The sequence below is a fragment of the Cebus imitator genome, unplaced genomic scaffold (genome assembly GCF_001604975.1).
Source record: "Cebus imitator isolate Cc_AM_T3 unplaced genomic scaffold, Cebus_imitator-1.0 Scaffold50, whole genome shotgun sequence".
Lineage (NCBI taxonomy): Eukaryota > Metazoa > Chordata > Mammalia > Primates > Cebidae > Cebus > Cebus imitator.
Genome location: NW_016107365.1, coordinates 2554379 through 2574618, shown reverse-complemented (window position 1 = coordinate 2574618; position 20240 = coordinate 2554379). Strand labels below are relative to the sequence as shown.

Sequence of the window (20240 nt, the reverse complement as noted above, 5' to 3'; positions counted from 1 at the left end):
TGGCGCGATCTCGGCTCACCGCAACCTCCGTCTCCTGGGTTCAGGCAATTCTCCTGCCTCAGCCTCCTGAGTAGCTGGGATTACAGGCACGTGCCACCATGCCCAGCTAGTTTTTTGTAGTTTTTAGTAGAGACGGGGTTTCACTATGTTGACTAGGATGGTCTCGATCTCTTGACCTCGTGATCCACCCGCCTCGGCCTCCCAAAGTGCTGGGATTACAGGCTTGAGCCACCGCGCCCGGCCTACAAGTGTTAATCTTTACTGGGTAATGGCAAATTGGTTTCCAAAGTAGATGGATTAAATCATCACTCTAAGTTCCTATTCCTCCATCATTCATCCTAACAATTGATAGTGACTTAATTTCCAATAAAATTGTGAATTTCATTGACTGTAAATGTAAAGACATTTAGCACTTTTCCATTTGTTTATGGGCTATCATGCAGGTGACTTAGGGGATGATTTATAGGTCAGACTACACACACACACACACACACACACACACACACACACACACTTAGTAATTTCTAAATTCCTTTCATGTTGTACTGATGTACTCCCACTACCGATGTATGAAGGTCTGTTTCCGTATTCCCTAGATAAAAGTATGTCCTCAAGTTTCTTTCACCTTTGTCAATGTGTATGTGACCTATTAAATGAATTTCAGTTGACTGGGTTGACCCTCTTTAAAACTTAAATTCAAACTTGTGAACTATAAATATCCTTGCCTACTTTTCTACGGAGCCATCCTGACTTGTGTGCTTTAAAACTTAAGAAATTAATCATTTTCTGTGGAAGAAGCCTCCCAAATTCTCCCCAAGATTTACTGTCATGCAGACTTTTTTTTTTGAGACAGGGTGTAACCCTGCTGCCCAGTCTGGACTGCAGTGGTATGATCATACCTCAGTACAATCTTGAACTCCTAGGCTCAAGTGATCCTCCCAAGCCAGCCTCCCAAAAGTAGCTAGGACCACAGGTGTGTGACACTATGCTTGGCTTATTTTATTTTTTGTAAAGCTGGCATCTCCCTAAGTTTCACAGGCTGGTCTTGAACTGCTGGGCTTAAGCAATCCTCCCCACTTGACCACCCAAAGTGGCACAACGCCCAGGTAATTTTTGTAATTTTTTTGTAGCGATGGGGTTTCACCATGTTGCCCAAGCTAGTTTTGAACTCCTGAGCTCAAGGGAGCCACCTGCCTTGGCCTCCCAAGGTGCTGAGATTACAGGCATGAGACAGCCCACCTGGCCTTTTAAAAATTATAATAAAGTGCCATAAAGGCCGGGCGCGGTGGCTCACGCCTGTAATCCCAGCACTTTGGGAGGCCGAGGCGGGTGGATCACGAGGTCAAGAGATCGAGACCATCCTGGTCAACAGGGTGAAACGCCGTCTCTACTAAAAATACAAAAAATTAGCTGGGCATGGTGGCACGTGCCTGTAATCCCAGCTACTCAGGAGGCTGAGGCAGGAGAATTGCCTGAACCCAGGAGGCGGAGGTTGCGGTAAGCCGAGATCGCGCCATTGCACTCCAGCCTGGGTAACAAGAGCGAAACTCCGTCTCAAAAAAAAAAAAAAAAAAAAAGTGCCATAAAATCGTCTTCAAATATATTAGTGTATTTAGATGTTTCTAAACTTAGTTCTTTTAAGCTGCCTATTCATGTATCGTAGTTTTAATTCCTGAAGCCATAAAAGAACATCAAACTGGCACTGTTGCACACTCATTATTACTGTTTTTAACAATTTTTCTGCCTTACCTTACTTTTTCATATGAACTCTAAAATCATCTCATCTAATTACAAACAAAAGCTTATTGCTCATCTTTTTTGAGATGGTTTTATTTTGAATGTAGACACTACAAGCTGGTAATATTCATGGTAGGAATTTGGCTGCTTTGGCTTGTTCACTTTTCATAAACTTCCAAATTTTTTGAACAATTCAGTTTTAAAGAAACAAAGCCACTGAACTTGGCTCTGAGGAAAACATAAGTCCAAGTTTTGTAGAAACCCTAGAAGACAGGCAGATGACTCTCATTCTGCTTCTCCCACAGCCATACAAAAATCTGCCAAAATCATGACCTTCATGCTATAATTCTCATTCCAGACAATATACATCAGAATACCACGCTCAGTTTTTTTTTTTTTTAATCCACCTCTCAGACTTTAATGTTGAGTGCTAGAGGGTAAGTCCCTACCATCTTTAATTGTTCCAGTCCTCAGACGATATTCTTGTTCAACAGCTTGAAACAGCATTTATACACCAACTTCCAGCTTTCCATCTTCAGGCAGGTTATCTCCCTTAACTCCAGCTGCCTACTCTACTTCTCATGGATGTCGCAAACCAAATGCCAAACTTTCCTACTCTGGTTAAGGTAAGTTCCACCCTTCCAGCTGCTGAAGTCAGGCCAAAAGTCTTAAGAGCCATCTGTGATTCTTCTCTCCACAACCCAAATCCAGTATATTGGTAAACGTTGATTCCTCTTTAAAACATACCCAGATATCCAGCCACTTTTCAACCTCCCAACTACCACCAATTCAAGCCATTGATAACTGTTTCCTGTTCATAATAGCATCCCCTAAACGGTCTACTTGCTTTGACCTTTGTGCTATTCTCAATGACATCACTTTTCTAACCCAAAACCCTACAATGGCTCTTTACTTCCTTCAGGTGTAATACCAATACCTCCTGGCCTTCCAGTTACCTCTTAGATCTAACCTATTCTCCCTTACCCTGGGTGCTCAAGTTATAACCCTCACATTTGCTTCACACAAATGCGTTACGTTCTTGGGACATCTGTCCTTATTGTTCCCTTTACCTGAAATACTCTTCCTCAGACATCCATCATTCCTTCAGGTTTTTGCTCACCCTCTCAGACCTACCTCCTTACTCCATTCAAAAAAGCAAGCCTTCCCCACTATCACCTTCCATCTCTTTCTTTCCTTATAGTCTCTTGCCACCATTAACACACTACTTACCTGTGTCCCTAAAAGAGAATGTTAAGCTCCATGAGATAGGGAACAGTGCCTGCAATAAAAGACTCAAGTTAACTGTTAAATATGTAATATAAAAACCTAGATTTTGTATATAAAATTTCCCAAAGTTAGAAAATCATGCTATTAATTCACAACTTACAGCACATGACAGAATCCATTGAAGTTGGTGCTAGATATGAAAATGAGTACCACTTAACTGAAAGATGACTAGACCAATTCCCTCTGACTTGCTAGTTCCACTAAGAAATCACTACATAGGTTTGCAAACATTTAAGCATTGGGACACTCACTACAACTTTATTTCTAAGAGTTAAAAATTAGAAATAATGTCTGAATGACCAACAATAAGAAAGCTGCATAAATTGCTTAGAGAATAATATGTAGGTATGTCAATGTATACCAACAAATCTGGATTTAACTAAAAACATAATCATATATTTATATATATGTGCAGGAATATTAACAAGTTATCACTAGGTAGCTGTTTTACAATTCATTTAACTGTTCGTCTTTCTTAAAATTGTTTAATCAAGTTCTTCAAGAAGTAACATAAAGCTTGAAAAGAATACTTAAGATTTAAATCATCAGAGTGAGACTGCCACAACATGCAGAAATGAATTGACTGGCACAAAACCCTAAAGGTTCTCAGTATAACAATTATTCATACCAATGGTTTAGAAATTGCATTGAATTTATAAATTGTGGCCAGGTGTTGTGGCTCACACCTGTGATCCCAGCACTTTGGGAGGCCAAGGTGAGCCTATCACTTGAGGTCAGGAGTTTGACACCAGCCTGGCCAACATGGTGAAACTCTCTACTAGAAAAAAAAAAAAAAAGGTAGCCAGGCATGGTTGCATGTACCTGTAATCCCAGCTACTTGGGAGGGTGAGTTGGAAGTTGCAGGGAGCTGATACAGTGCCATTGCAGACTGGGCGACTGAGCAAGACTCCATCTCAAAAAACAACAACAAAAACCTACAAATTGTGATGTGTAAATTATTTTTGTCTATCTGAATACTGGAGATGTTTCGGGAGGTTCTTCAACTTTTATATCAAATCAACGAAAGACTCAGAAATTAAGGATTTAAAAAAATGAGAGAGCTTCGGCAATTCCATATTCTACTGTATAGTACACAAAGGAAATTCAAAGTCAGAGCTGTGTAGTTCCTACTGCTTTTCCAATTATTCTTAAAGAATCACATGAACTTGTGGTCTATGACTATGAACACATTGCAAGAATGCCTGCCAGTCCAAAAACTGTTAAGCCAAACTTACTTAAGATGGTTTAATCACCTCAACTAAGATCATTTACATAAAATGGATAAGGCTTTAGTGTCACTAAAATATTGAAGTTTTGGAAAAGACTTGATTTCTAATCTTGAACAATAATTAGGCTGATTTTAATTATTTTTTCCCCACAACCCAAGTCCTAAAATTCTGGAATCTTAAACTCTTGAAGATGTTTTAGAACATGAAAGCCAAGTTCCAATTTTCTTAACAAAATAGAAGTATCTCAAATATTTTCATGGTCAGGTAACAAAGAAACCCAAGCCTCACTTCCAAGTTTTTGCGTTGTATCGACCTAATCTTAGGCTCCTTCCTGTTTTAAATATCAAAAGACTATATGACAAGGTCAGGCACGGTGGCTTACACCTGTAATCCCAGCACTTTTAGAGGCTGAGGCAAGTTGATCAGCTGAGGTCAGGAGCTCGAGACCAGCCTGGCCACCAAGGTGAAACCCCATCTCTAATAAAAATACAAAAAGGACAATATATGACAGTTATGCACACATACTCCCTGAAATGTGTTAATACATTAGTAACATACAACCATATTAATGGATTATAACCTGAAGAGAAAATTACTTTTATAAATGTTAATTCCCAAAATCACAAATCTCAATTTTTTGAAGGATAAACAGAAAGCCTTAATAGGACATACATTTATACACAATCAATCGCACAATCTATTCTTACATCAACATTTTATATTCACAATTTCACCTTTAATTCCCTTTTTATAGATAGTATCTTCCCCATCCTCAAACTGCTGAACGTAGAATCAACTGCTTAAAACATATCAAGGAGTTAAATTAAAATGTGGGAAAATAGGTTTTTACTATACTATACAAATAAGAAAACATTTATTTTAAAAAACAACGTTCAACAACAAAAGTATACTAATGTGTAAGCTAAGGAAAAAACAAAACAAAAACCCTCAAACTAAAAACAAGAAAAAACCCCCCAAAAAACACAAGGCTTATTGAGACCCAAAATGGGGTAAGAGGGAAAAAGAAAACTCATTTCCTTTCATTAAAAATCAGAGTGCAACATCTATAGTTAAACAACTTTATTAACATAGTCAAGCAGTGATTAACATTCACATCTATTATGTCACATCATACAAATGTAAATACAAAATTACTACAGTACAATATATATTCTCTGCATGATCCAAAATATTTGGTGGCCCCAAAAAACTCTCTTTAAAATTCAGCAGCTTATCAAAAATTAAAACCGTATTCTATTTAAAATGGAGATCTGTTAGCACAGAGTTAGACTTCAAGAAATATCAATTTAGTACAGTTTGAGAAGTTGCAGGAGGATATGTTTGAAGGACACATTCTAACATAATGTGGCAGGTACAGGAAACATCAGATTTAAAGCTTTTAAGCATAACTCATACAACCTAAGTTGTCAGCAGAAAGATCCAGTTATTTATAACTAAAGCTAATGCTACTAAATTATTGCACCCAATGTTAACACATTAAGTGTAAAACTGTTTTGTAATATGAAGTCATTTACCACGTTTAAACATCTCTTCTCACAAGATAATCTATTAAGTAAAATTAATTATACAGTATTGTCTAATTATTGTCTCCATAAAAATCACCCAAGCTCAATTTGCTTATATATTCACAAAGGAAAACAACAAAATAATATGCAGAAAGTATAGTGGAACCCCTTTATGAGGCCGACATCAGAAGGGGACCAACACTGCCTTATAGGCTAACCACGTTATAGTAGGCTTTTAGGAAGTTGTAAGACCTGTGAAATAGCTAATCTTGCATAACACCAAGCCACAGTGTTAAGGAGATTCTATGGTAGATAAACAAAAACTATAATAAAAGGAAAACTACTGATTTTCTAATTAGTGATAACACTGCTTGGCAAATAGATTTGGCTTGGTTTTAAAATGTACAAGAGGTGAAAAAAAATAACCATTTTAACTACTTTCAAAATCATGCATGCATTCAGCTATTACACATCCTTTAAAAAACACAATACATTCTGGGATACAAACCACAATGAACAATTGTGTAATTTAAACATATACCTTAAAAATTAATATGTGTAACAATTAGGCATAAAGAATTATCTATGTAAGTAATGTTAATGGGGGAAAGATCTATTAAGATTGAAAAAAATTAGTCACAAGTCATCTGGAAACCCTAAAGGTAAATAAAACTAACTTTTAGGTAAAATTTAATTTTAGAGAGGCATTAGAAGTATCTCCATATTTAATACAGTATAAAATGCACTAAGTTGGTATACAATGTTATATTGCATTGTATTATTACTAGATAATATTGTTAACAACACAGCTCATTATTGATCTGACTTTTCACTTAGATTATCCCAGGCCCTTAACTATCTGAAGACCAGTTTTCTTAAAGGTTCCAAGGCCTACATTTCATTAACAGCTCTAGTAGCAACAGTTAATTTCCCCACCTTGTATTATTTGCAAAAATAATTCAGTAAGCAAAGCTGTGTGTGTTTTAAAGTACTATCAAAGGAAGGACTTAAATTGCAGTAATGCATGATACACTCTTCCCCTGGGAAGAATGCTTTTGCACCATTATCTGTTAATACATTCAATATGAATAATATAGATTAACTATATGAAGCAAAAACCCATTTTTTCTCATGGCAAAGGACTTAAATTTAGACTATGAGTTTAAGATATAATAAATTTATTTCTGGAATTTCTGCTAGGCAGAATAATTTTATATAGGGGAGAAAAATTTCCACTTTCCTATTCTGAGAGTTTGAAGAAAATGAGGACCAATTGTAGCTCATTTTCAGGTAAACCTGCACGCAAAAGGCTTGTCAGGAAGGCTTTATACCACCCCAGCCTGCTAAAATATTAGGAAGAAAATCCGACTAAATGGAAAGATTCTCAATGAAACACACTAAAAAACAAAGAATGTAAGTAGGAGGACCCTTTATAAGCATATGTCACCAAAGCAAAAACAATACAAGAATATTCACCTGAGATAAAACTTGTATCTGAATATTTTATAACTGAGTAGACAAAGCATTTCAAGAGGAAAGTCCACGGAAATTAGTTTAAAATATACATCTGATCCTATTTTATAATATATGCAATTTAAGCAATTCAGATGAAAAAGTCTTAACCAAAAAAATCACAGTGTTTATCAATATGTTTAATTACAAAATGTATGCTACTTGTTTTGTTTTTAAGATGTAATGGCTTGGTTAAGTGTTTTAAAATCTATTCTGAAATCTAACTTGCGTAACAAAATCAAGTAGCAATAATGTAAAGCATCAGAACTGGCTCTGAAAAGATTATTTACATGTTGATTATTTGGGAAATAACCAACCAAAAAATATAAAAAAGTGATTTTTTTTTACACAGTATGAAGTCATTGAAGAGATTAGACAATACAAAAAGCAAAATTCTTTCCTGAATAAATGAATACCTGTGGCACTAAGTTCACTTGCTAATGGACTGTAACATGGAACTGCCAAACATGCATTTAAGTTATATTAAATACACTTTCTGTTTCCAACTTAGGTTGATCAGCAGCTTTGTTCTGTTAGAATCCTTCAAAGAGAGAAGCTCAAACAGGAAAAAGAAGGCATATATAAAACAGTAAACACTGACCTCCTGAGGTTCCTACAACATAAAAATATTCAAGTAGAAAAATCTACATCACTTAGCAGCGGCTATTTCTGTAGTTGAGCACACTAACAGCATTTTAGTGTGTAAGGAGCAGATGAAGTAAGCCGTGCTTTAAGCATGCCAAGAGGCAGAAACACTGGAATGTAACAGACAAACTCACAATTCCATAGACATTCAGTCAACATTCAAAACTATTAAGACTATACCACAAGAAATAAAGTTGCTTTATATATATATCCCATGATGTATTAGGTTTTATCAGAAATGCTATATCAGAGCTTACCTCAAAAGATAACTTAAATGGCTTCTGCAAATTCCTGTTCTACACTATGTATCCGAAATATAAATTAGGAAGAAACAATAACCTCAAGGGGAAAAACAAACAAAAAATTCCAACTCAATTTCAGGTTGCCAGTCATATTTACTTATTTTCTATTTTAAAATTAAAATTTGATTTAAATTAAAAAAATGTCAAGTGACTACAAAACTTGGGTACCTTTTTAATAGTGTTATACATCTGCCTAATTGGAAACTAATTTTTAACCAGACAATATTGCTTTTAGTCAAAAAGAATTGTCAATCACGGGTTCAAATAACTTTACTGAAGATTGCTTTTATGTATTTGCTTGAAATTGAATTTGGTCATTTCAATTTAAAATATTCCAGAATATTAAAATATGTCATATTATTCTAAGTATTTGAAGCACTACAGAATATCACTATAATCCAAGAATAAAACAGCTACTCTACTCAGTTATTGAAGACTAACAGGGAGGCAAATTTTGAGCTCCCAGTGAAGCAATGGGACGAGAAAGCAAAATGCCATATACCCTTTGAATCCAACTTACAATTTAAAAAATATTAGGCATTATAAAATAATTTAATTTCAGGCTCTACAGACTGAAATTTGCAAAGCCAAAGTAGAGGAAGGGTGAAAGGACATGTTAAAAAAATAAAACAAAAACAAAAACACACACACGCGCACACACTCACATATAACAAAAACCTTTCTGCATGCTACCATGCATTTGAAATTTTTGAAACAGTATAAATTCACACGCACACAGCTCAAACTTCAGTGCAATGGCTGTATCATTCAACACTTTTAGAGAATAGAACCATGCAAAGAGGAGCAACTGCTTATAAAAATGGTTATTCAGTATTTATTCTGCAATGCAAAGGTGACAAACTAAAATATAAAAAGGCTGTTATGGCTTAATATTTTTGTTGCAGATTAAATATGCAGCATTGAAAAATGGAAAGGCGTGGCTTCATCTCTGACCAGCAGAGTTAAAAAGAAAAATCTCTCCATTTTCCTTCATCATCATGGGATACACTGTTCAGGCAATCCAAATTAATAAAGACTTGCACTTTCATATGGACACAAGATCAAGTGTACCAGTTAGGTTTTCACATTCACAGTATATAAGAAAATACACATGGAAGGAAAAGTAAAGGGTTAACTTAAGGATTTATTCACAGGAATACATGTAAGTAGAGAAAAATAACAGAAAAGCTAAACAAATGAAATGAAGAGGATCCAAACCAACTTTCACTCTGTAGCTTTTAACTTGCACCTCGTGTGCATTTATCTAGGGCACAGAGGGCCACCAACATGCGCCAAAATACAGTGTAGGAACCCTGCATTACATCCATTAACTTAAACATATCTTTAAGATCATGCTTTGAACAAAAAAAAGGAAGCTTAGAAGGCAGTATGTTGAGTGGGAATAAACATTGAAATATAGCAATCATTTTTCAATTTCTACAATTGTCTTTATGTGCCAACTAACATTTATGCAGCCTTTTACAGATCTTTTACCATGTAATTTAAATTTTAGAAGTTTTGATAAAATCACTAGTAGTATATAACCATGCAGAAAGCACATCACACTGACAGCACAGAGGCAAAGATTTTGCACAGGTATATCAGCTTTCCACATTGTGCAGGTTACACACAATACAATATCAATCTTATTCCTAACAGATCCTAAAAAAGATATTTCAAGGCCTAGCTGTAAACTACAGTACTTTATATATCTATATTCTTAATAAAAATAAAATCCACAAATCTTAAAAAGGAACTTTAAATGCAGGGCTATATTGAATTGGTAAACTGCAACACAAACTGGCGCAACATAGGTAAATGAATACCAATCTCACTCTATGTGATGCAAGCATGCTACTTTCCCACTAATTTAAATTACTTTCAACCACTATGAGCCAGAACGCATGCCTGAACCTTAAACTGCACTTTAAAAAATAACATCTTGGCCTAGAAATTAAATCTAATGAAGTACAACCATCAAATTATATCCGCTACATTAATGTTCAATGCAAAATTAAGATGTCATCTTTAGTTTGATATGCCCAACCCCATTTATTCCTCCCTCCCTGCCCACCCCAAAAAAGGTAAAAGGAGTGACTCATTTGGCATTTCACAGGGTGCTTCATTGTTTATGTCTGTTTTGTTTTATTTCAAACTTTTTTGGGGTACCTTAAATTGTAACTTCCAAGAACCTGCTTCAACTATGGGAAGGCAAGCTGATTTTAACTATATTAGCTTTGTTTGTGTAGTTCTTCATCAACATGCAAAACAAGGCCCCACCATGTGGGAAAACTTATATAAAAAGACTTTAAATTAAAAAAAAGTTTCTTTACTATTTTTAACTCCCATTCTTAGGTTTCCTTTATTGTGCGCTATAGAATTGTTCCTCTTTCTTGTCCCTATGCATCATTTATATGGTTCTTGTTTTGGTACAATTCCCCATAATGTTCCACAATGTACTGTTTTGTGAGTAGACTGAATAGATTTTTTTTGCTTCTTCACATCCAGTGCAGAGTTGTAATTGGAGACATATTTCCACCCACAAAGGCTCCAGATGTTAAAATGTTTCCCAACATCAACTTAATACAGTGACGGCAACACCTCCCTCCCGCCCCTCCCAGTAGGGTTGGGATTGTACTGTATTCCCTACTGGTTTACCCTTCCCCCCTGTAAAGGGTAACATTTTCCCTGGGTGCAGAGGCTCCCTCATAGTCTCCAAGACTGAAGGACCTATAAGAAAAAGAACAAAAACAATTTTATTTTTAATAATCGTTTGTCTTTCAACGCCAGCGGAACACAAAATTAATCAAATAAGAATGCTACCTTTACCTACAAAGAAAATAAGAAATATGGACAAACTGCCTAAGATCATGTTAGTCACTTATGACCATGCTACTTCCCTCTCCTATGGTGCTGAATTGTTTGCTGCATCAGGTATGAAAAGTGAGGCCAAGCTGGGAGAAGAGTTGTATAGAAAGGTGTACAACACTTTGTATAGAAGAAATGTGCCTTATATAATGCTATCAGTCTAATTCTTTATCCCCTTTTGCAAAATGGGACCCAATGGGAACTGGTTGTTTCTTATATAACAAGTGGCCTTACTTTCCTCAAAATTAAATAGCACTTTCTTTAGGACACTCTTTATAATGAAAATATCATCTTATTTTCCCAGTCTTCCCAATATTAAGCAAACAAAAATCCAGCCTATCAAAAAAAAAAAAGGAGCATTTGTTATTTGGGGGTGTCTGATATTTTAGCCTATAAGGCACTAGAAGTGTTCATTATCACAGTAAGGTCACTTATTCAGTAAATATCAAAAAACAAATTCTAAATAGAAAAAGAGAGAGAAAAAGAACAAATTTAACATTTATCTATCTATCGTAGAGATAGCACCTTGCTCTGTTGCCTAGGTTGGAGTGCAGAGGTGTGAATATGGCTCACTGCAGCCCCAACTTCCTGGGCTCAAGCAATCCTTCTGCTTCCGCCTCCTGAGTATCTGGGACCATAGGTGCATACCACCATGCCCAGCTAATTAAAAAAAAATTTTTTTTTCGTAGAGATGGAGGTCTCATCATGTTGCCCAGGCAGGTCTCAAACTTCTGGGCTCGAGCGATCCTCCCACCTCAGCCTCCCAAAATGCTGTGACTAGGGTGTGGGCCATTTAGCCCCACCTACACTTCCCTTCTTAATGTTCCTAATTAGTTATCATTCTGATCCTATTTCACTTGGTCATTTTCATTATCTTCCAGTCACTTGGTTTTCCTGGTAAGAACCTTTCTCTATGCTAACCAGTTTTAATGATAAAAAAGATATTAAAAAATAAGGTGAAATTATTGTGAGATTTACACTGTTACCTGATACTGTCCTTTACAAACAGAACTCTACTACCCACACATGCTAAACTTTGGACATTTATGAATGTGCATGTGAATTCACAGAGGGTGGTTAATCCATCTGTGTATAAATACAAGCAATCCCCCTTTTTCTCCTGCCTCTGAAGGGGAGTGCAAAAAGGCAAGAATAAAAGATACTGATCTACTTTTATCTCTAATTAGAGCACCAAGAACTATTTCATACCTTGTCTCACAACAGTTATTTCATAACTGGTGATGAGACCATGGAGGTAATAAATCTCAAAGTGCTCAAGCCTTATTATAGCTTCTTGTTGAAACTTTGAAGCTGCAAGTCATTCTCATTTTTTGCATTCTCATAATTTAACATAAAGTAAATCCAGTACTTTTCCAAAATGCCAAAGCCACTTTGGAAAATAGCTCTGAAGACTCAAGACTAAAGTGGTACAACACATATAAAGGGCTCTGACACATTCCAGAGGCTTCAAGTCCATTTCTACTACTTCCTGGGTTAGACGACTTGGATGGTAAAATCTTTCCAGATTTAAATTTTAGCTTGGAGTAAACAAGCAAGCAAGCAAAAAAAAAAAAAAAAAAAAAAAAAACAAAAAAAAAAAAAAAAAAAAAAACCAAAAAAAAAAAAAAAAAAACCCCTCCAATTCAATCTGAGGTGTAATTCAATTTGGTGTATATCTTCTGTACGTGCTCATTCAGCACATCTTCTGGCTTCCAGTCAAACATGTCTTAAGTCATGTTGAACATCTAAAGATGAATGTCAAAACCCTGTTATTTACTCTATTAGCCCAAGTTCCTAACCTTTACTGAGCGAACTTAGTGTGCCAGGCAACATACTAACTTCTGGCATCACATACAGTGTAGTATTTAATCCTCTACATAACTCAATGACAAAACCAAAGCTCAGAGATGAGAATTGCTAGTTCCATTTAAATACAGAAAAGATCAAGGAGCAAGAGTTCAAATGGACATAGTCCTCCAACATCCCAAATTAAAACAGAATCTTTCATTACCTATTTTAAAATATAGTGCTGGGCACATGGTAGGTACTCGATGAAACATACAGTGAAAAACACTGGGCCAAAACCCAGTTTCAATTCTATTTGGGTTTTCCTTCAAAGCACATAAAATGGAAAAGTCCTTGTTATATCAGAGACTTTAAATTCATGCTCCAAAACGAAATCAATTTTACCCCACCACTATGAATGCTGATATCTTCTTGCAGGAAAAAAGAAAAAAGAAATAAAAAGGAATAGTTAAATCAATGTCGAGAAATCCAACCAGTGTACCAACATGGATTTCTTTATTCCTATGATTCAAACTGGAGCTATTCATTTTTCTTGGCTTGTTGGTTCCATTAAAAAAAAAAAAATTCTTTAGCCTCCACTTAAGTAATTTTATTTTCTATTTATTTGAGACAGAGTCTTGTTCAGTTGCCCAGGCTGGAGTGCAGTGGCACAAACTTGGCTCACTGCAACCTCCACCTCTCAGGTTCAAACAATATTCCCACCTCAGCTTCCCAAGTAGCAGGGACTACAAGTGTACACCACCACACCTGGCTCATCTTTGTATTTTTAGTAGAGATGGGTTTTCACCATGTTGGCCAGGTTGGTCTCAAACTCCTGACCTCAAGTGACCTGCCCACCTCAGCCTCCCAAAATGCTGAGATTACAGGCATCAGCCACCACACCCGGCCTACTTAAGTAATTTTAAATTTAAAGTCCAATATAGCATGATATCAGGCTATGTTTTATTCAACTGCTAGAGAAAACAAATAGCTTTTTATTCTATTTAGTAGTCTGAAATGATGGCTCTAACAAAATTTTCATCCTGAAAATTTCCAAACTTCTTATAACTTACCCCTAATTTTGGGACTGCAGCTTAAGTGTATCAGATTAAACACCATAAAAAGCTGCAAGACGCTCTTTTAAGGGAAGAGGAAACTGGTCAGAGAAACGCCTCCAATTTTCATCACCAACTTGATTTTTAAATCCATGAAGGATCTGTAAGAGTGAAAAACCATTAATTTATCAATAACAAAAGAGAAAAACTCAGATCTGCATAGCTTCTGAACTCTAACACAACTGATTTTATTATTTACAAATTTTACCCATTTTATAGTAGCAATTCTCAAACTTTTAGGATTCCATATCATTCTCTGCTGATTTGTTTTGGCTCTGTGCCCCTACCCAAATCATCTTGAATTGTACTCCCATAATTCCCGAGTGTTGTGGGAGGGACCCAGCGGGAGATAATTGAATCATGGGGGCTGTTTCTCCCATACTGTTCTGTGTGTTAGTGAATAAGTCTCATGAGATCTGATGGTTTGTTAAGGGGAAACCTGTTTCACTTGACTCTCATTCTCTTTCTTGCCTGCTGCAATGTAAGATGTGCCTTCACCTTCCATCATGATTGGTGAGGCCTCCCCGGCCACAGGGAACTGAGTTGAATTAAACCTTTCCTTTGTAAATAACCCAGACTCAGGCATATCTTCCCCCCTCCCCGCCAAGATGAAGTTTCACTCTTGTTGTCTAAGCCAGAGTGCAATGGTGTGATCTTGGCTCACTGCAACCTCTGCGTCCTGGGTTCAAGCAATTCTCCTGCCTCAGCCTCCAAAGAAGCTGGAATTATAGGCGCCTACCACTACATCCAGCTATTTTTTTCTATTTCTTATTTTGTACTTTGAGATGGGGTTTCACCATGTTGGCCAGGCTGATCTTGAACTCCTGACTTCAGGTGATCCACCCACCTTGGTCTCCCCAAGTGCTGGGATTACAGGCATGAGCCACTGCACCCTATCCTCAGGCATATCAGCAGCATGAATACGGACTAATACACCTGCCTTGCCTAAAAGTACCTCATAGCATTGCTTAAACTCCTGCTTTGAAAAGTTTAGAATTTGGCCAAGTGTTCTAGTAACAGGTATACTCTAAGCAACCTCTGATACCATACTAATGAAAAAACAAAGAAGTACAGAAGTCATCCAAGGAATACAATTTTTATGTCATATTTTTTTCAAACTGGGAACATAAAAGCTCTGAATTCACAATAAACTATAATTCACTAACTTTAACCTTGGGTGATTCAAATATGTAAATGCATTTTATTTTTTACTGTGGTTGAGTACTAAGGAGTTAATCAAAAGGAGGATTAACAAAGCAAATAATGACATAGGGTTACTCCTGTGGAGGCCATTTAGATTTACTCTATTTCAGATTATACTCCAAATCTCCATTTCCATTCTTGAAAAACATATGCTATTTTCCTTAAATGGAATAATGGGACCACATAAACTAGTGGTACGCTTGGGAAAATATTTTAAAAGTGCACGCACTCTGCTGTATTTTAAGAAAAGACCAAGCCAACTGTTACCAAGAATAAAGGTTATAATCTATCAATACTGACTTGAAGAGCTGAAGTTTCACAAAAAATGTAAACATAATTTTAAGTTGTCCATTAGGATATTAACAGTCTCAAGATGATGCATCATAAAGACTTATTAGTTACCTTACAGAACATGTCTCTGAGATCATCTTTTGGGTTAATCCATGATGCAACAGCATCACAAAAAAATATAAAATCCTGTAACAAGCAAGAAATACATCTTAGGTTGATACAAGGTTAAACTCAGCAAAAGATATATGTAAACCTCAGAGTTTATATCACAATAGAATCCTAGCTTAAAAAAGGAAACATTTCAAAATTAACTATGATCATAAGGAATTAGAAGAAAATACCTTAATGGCTGTCCCTATTAGCCCATGGTCAAGGAACCTCAACTCATTCAGTTTATACTGGAATTTAATGTCCTGCATCATACAACAAAATAACCCCCCTGTGCAGTAAATGTTCAACATCAGAAATGAACTGAAAGCACCAAATCAACACCCATAACAATACCTCTTCATTTACTGGATTAAAGAAAAACAAAATCAATGATCTTATAGTTCTGAGTGGCCTAGAAATAACTTAAAGCTAGCGAAATATTAAATGATCTTGATTTGAAATATAGAAATTAATAATTTCAAGATCCATTTTCAGATACAACTTAAACAAACAACCAAAAGTCAGAAGAAAAATATGTAATTATAAATACCCAATTCAAACAAGAACAAAAAACTCAACTTTTGGACAGTTACTTAAAAGATAATCAGTCTATTCTGACTACAAGAACAAGATGACAATACACTTTAAGCATTTCATTAAAATATTCTCTCAATCTTGCCTATCATATCGAAACATTAACAGTTCAACAAACAATATTCAACATATTGCTGAAGTTTTGACATGTGAGCCATAAATTTTACCATTAAATTAAAAAAATTTCACTAATTAAAAAAAATTTGGTAATACTGCAGTATCTGTATAAAATGTTTAAGCAAATAAAATGTCATTTGCTTAACACAATTTATTCAAATTATGTCTTCCAAATACAAATCTGATGTTAAAAATTTAAATGTAAACAAGCATAAGACATTTTATTTTAAATCACAGCCAAATAAGGTATGTGAATAAAAGTTAAAAAACAGAAATTTCTACCAGCTCTGAAGTTGGTAGCAATTTTATGATCACACATGTATCACCTTACAACATTAATTCAAAGAGAAAGACAAGGGCCGGGCGCGGTGGCTCAAGCCTGTAATCCCAGCACTTTGGGAGGCCGAGGCGGGTGGATCACGAGGTCAAGAGATCGAGACCATCCTGGTCAACATGGTGAAACCCCGTCTCTACTAAAAATACAAAAAATTAGCTGGGCATGGTGGCACGTGCCTGTAATCCCAGCTACTCAGGAGGCTGAGGCAGGAGAATTGCCTGAACCCAGGAGGCGGAGGTTGCGGTGAGCCGAGATCGCGCCATTGCACTCCAGCCTGGGTAACAAGAGCGAAACTCCGTCTCAAAAAAAAAAAAACAAAACAAAACAAAGAGAAAGACAATAAAATCCTGGTCGGAAGCCGGTTTTTAAAAAGGTGGTACATGTCATATCAGATACCTCTAACACACATTTGAGACCACACAAAATTCTTAAGTACTAAAAAAAACCCAGAGAATGCCAAAAGCTGATTTTGTAACTAGAAACTTCTCAAGATAGCACTGGCTTATTCTAACAGTAAGTTATAAATATTTTATGAATGTGAAATCAGTCAGAAGTTATTTTCTAATTCTACTTGTAGGTTTTCAATGTCTACCACCTACATCAATTTAATGTTATAAAACTGAGAACTAATATTTCTAAACCCAAGTTAACAAAAACCACAATATAAGCTAGGAAACATCAAAAAGTCACAATTTAAAAATGTTCAAAACACCCCTCTTGGAAGAGGAAAGTTTCAATTTTTAATTTTTTTAAAAATTTTTATATTTATTTATTTTTATATTTTTATTTCTATTTTTAAAGACGGGGTTTCACCATGTTGGTCAGGCTGGTCTTGAACTCCCGACCTCAGGTGATCCGCCCGCCTTGGTATCCAAAGTGCTTGGATTACAGGCATGAGCCACCACGCCTGGTTCCATTTTCTTGAAAATTAAGAAATGTGAGAGAGTTACTGCTATAAAAGCATTTTTTTGGGGCAGTTTTGTAACTCTTGTGTGTATTCCTAGACACCAAAATTTATTTCTTCGCTTCCCTCCCTCAACTATATCTTTAAATTGCTTTGATGTATCTTGGGTCTCTTGTAGTCTACAGGTTTCCTTCCATGCTTTCTTTTCCTTAACATGTCTACTAAAGTATCCAAGTATTAACCTAGAGTCCCATACTTAACATTTGTTCACTGAATATACCTAGTGTAATTCACTATGTTTTTGTTTTGTGTGTATAGAAAATTGGCAGCTGGATCCAGATCCTTAAATGGACTCATGTTCAACACCACTGCCGAATAATTAAAATGTCTACACATAACTTGAGCTTAGAAAACAAAGGATGAATAAATCATAAGCTCTCAAAATTAAAGCAATTTCAATGGCTGATTTCTATTTTATTTTATTTATTATTTCGAAGTCTGATTCAAAGTATTTTACTTAGAACAGAGAGGATAGTATTACCACTATTTGGTCACTCTTTTAAGTGTAGATATCCTCAAATTCAGCAAACTGATATCCAAGGATGGGAGGCAGGGACACAGTAAATAAAGAAGGTCTTAAAATTTGGATGAAAGAAGCCATGGCCTGATTAAAGACAAGAATATAACCTCGTTGTCCCAATCTGCTGTTACTATCTTATTTCATGACAAAAAAAAATTAGGGAAAAAAAAAAGGCATTACAATTTCAAGATAGGTTTAATTGTATTTCAGTATCTTTGAAAATAGTTAACTTTTTAAAATTAAAGTATTAAAATATTCTTCCTTTGAAACTGTATTAACCAGACATTAAAAACAAATCTTTGTGAACATCTTACTTGGATTACGCCACTGGGATTCACACTGATCATGGTACAAATTCCACGGAATGCTGAATCCTTTTCCTCATTGTCTCTTATGTTTCTCAGAGAGGTGCACCTATTGAATTACAGAATTGAGTTTAGCATTTAAGTAACAAGCAGATTCAATTACAATACTAATGGACAGTATTTAATGGAATAAGCACCACAGTATAGATAATGGTTATATTAAAAGAGTTTTCAGAAAGCTTAAGTTTTGTTTACTCATACTTCCTGTATGTTGGGCCCATATCTCAATACAGTAGAAACAGTGAAATCTACATTTTCTTAACAAATTGCTTCTATAAAGTAGATAACTAATTTGAATATCCCATTTAAACTATTAATGAGTCCGAGTCAAGAGCAAATTACCAAATTAACTTTTAAAACTGTACTCATGACTTGTATTCCATTAAACACTACTAAAATGATTTGAATTGAAAGATTTATCAATTGAAAGAAGCAGAACATAGGATATAGTGCCACAATATAAACTATTATTATATAGCTTATGGTGTAGATGTTTAACTTTTACATTAACAAGCAAATAAGACTTTTATACATAACAAATTTAAACATGTATTTCTTAATGCAATCCAAGTTTCCAAATTAATTCTAAAAAAGAAACATAATGCAAAAATCTAAATTTATAGAATTTGCATGCATCTTTATTTTTCTGGTGGATATTTAAATGCTTTTTCTGTATAATCAAGCTTTTTAACACAGCAAGCATGTGACAATCTTATCCCATGCATCAATTAGTCGTTAGCCACAACATAAAATAAATATACATGACGATGCTATTGAAAAACCTCACAAACCTGATAGGACAAGATTAGTCACATGGTTGGCAATGATAAAGGATTGTGATTTTTGTAACCAACTGAAAATATATCTAAAAGTGAGATAGAGAAAGAAAGAGTGAAGAAAAATGAATTAAAAAAAAAGATTGAATAATACACACCAGGGTCTTATAAACTGCTGTAGCATGGGGGCCACCTCTTGAGGACAAACGTAACCAAGACGACCAATTGTTATTGCTAAGGTAACGCAATCACGGTTATACACCACCAAACGCCAACCAAGACATGAGCAAATGAGGGGGAAGGAGAAAAAATAAAGAAAAAACAACAAATAACTCAGAAACAGAAACCAACAGAATTTGTGTATGATAATAAACATAAGATTTCACCAGTGCTGTTTATTACCACCCCCTAAAATAAGGGGCAGCAACATATATGGCATACTCTTGGAAAAAGAAAAACAAAAGGAAGTAAAAAAATCTAAAGATTGAGAGAACACCAAAAACCATGATAAATTGCTTTTCTCGCTCAGTCAAGTGTCAAGGTATCATTCTGTTAATAAGATGAGCAGTTAAATGGGCAAATCATCATTCAAAAGCCAGCCAAAATTTCAGAATTTAATAATAAAATCTATGGTTTTTTTCTAAAGAAATATCAGTAAAAGTGATTATATCTCTCAACGATCTCAAACTAATACAAGTGAAAGTGATTTCCATTCTTTGGAAATTATCTAGGGAATTTAAATCAAATTTTTGGTAATTTTAAATTTTTTTTCTTTGATTAACGTTTGCCAAACCAACCAGTGGAAATTTGTTACATCAAAATAAACTGTCAGATTTTAAGTCTCATGATACTCACTAAATGAATGGATTCAAATATTGCTTTGCTACAATGTCAAATCTCATTCTGACAAACCTCTT

The 20240-nt window shown here is 35.3% G+C and overlaps 1 protein-coding gene across 6 annotated transcripts in view; it reads right to left on the bottom strand.

Annotated features, from left to right (window-relative positions):
* Window positions 1–5318: 5318 nt before the first annotated feature.
* Window positions 5319–20240, bottom strand: part of TNPO1 (transportin 1) — a 99775-nt gene continuing 84853 nt past the window's right edge. For 5 of the 6 annotated variants that reach the window (XM_017527614.2, XM_017527616.2, XM_037738163.1 and 2 more), the window contains 5 exons: window positions 19482–19557; window positions 18497–18596; window positions 15612–15686; window positions 13965–14107; window positions 5319–10968 (listed from right to left, as the gene is read on the bottom strand). In XM_017527614.2, the coding sequence (XP_017383103.1) occupies window positions 14000–14107; window positions 15612–15686; window positions 18497–18596; window positions 19482–19557 (359 nt within the window). In that variant the 3' untranslated portion in view covers window positions 5319–10968; window positions 13965–13999. The remainder of the gene's footprint in view (window positions 10969–13964; window positions 14108–15611; window positions 15687–18496; window positions 18597–19481; window positions 19558–20240) is intronic. The other variant, XR_005200088.1, reaches the window with a different exon arrangement.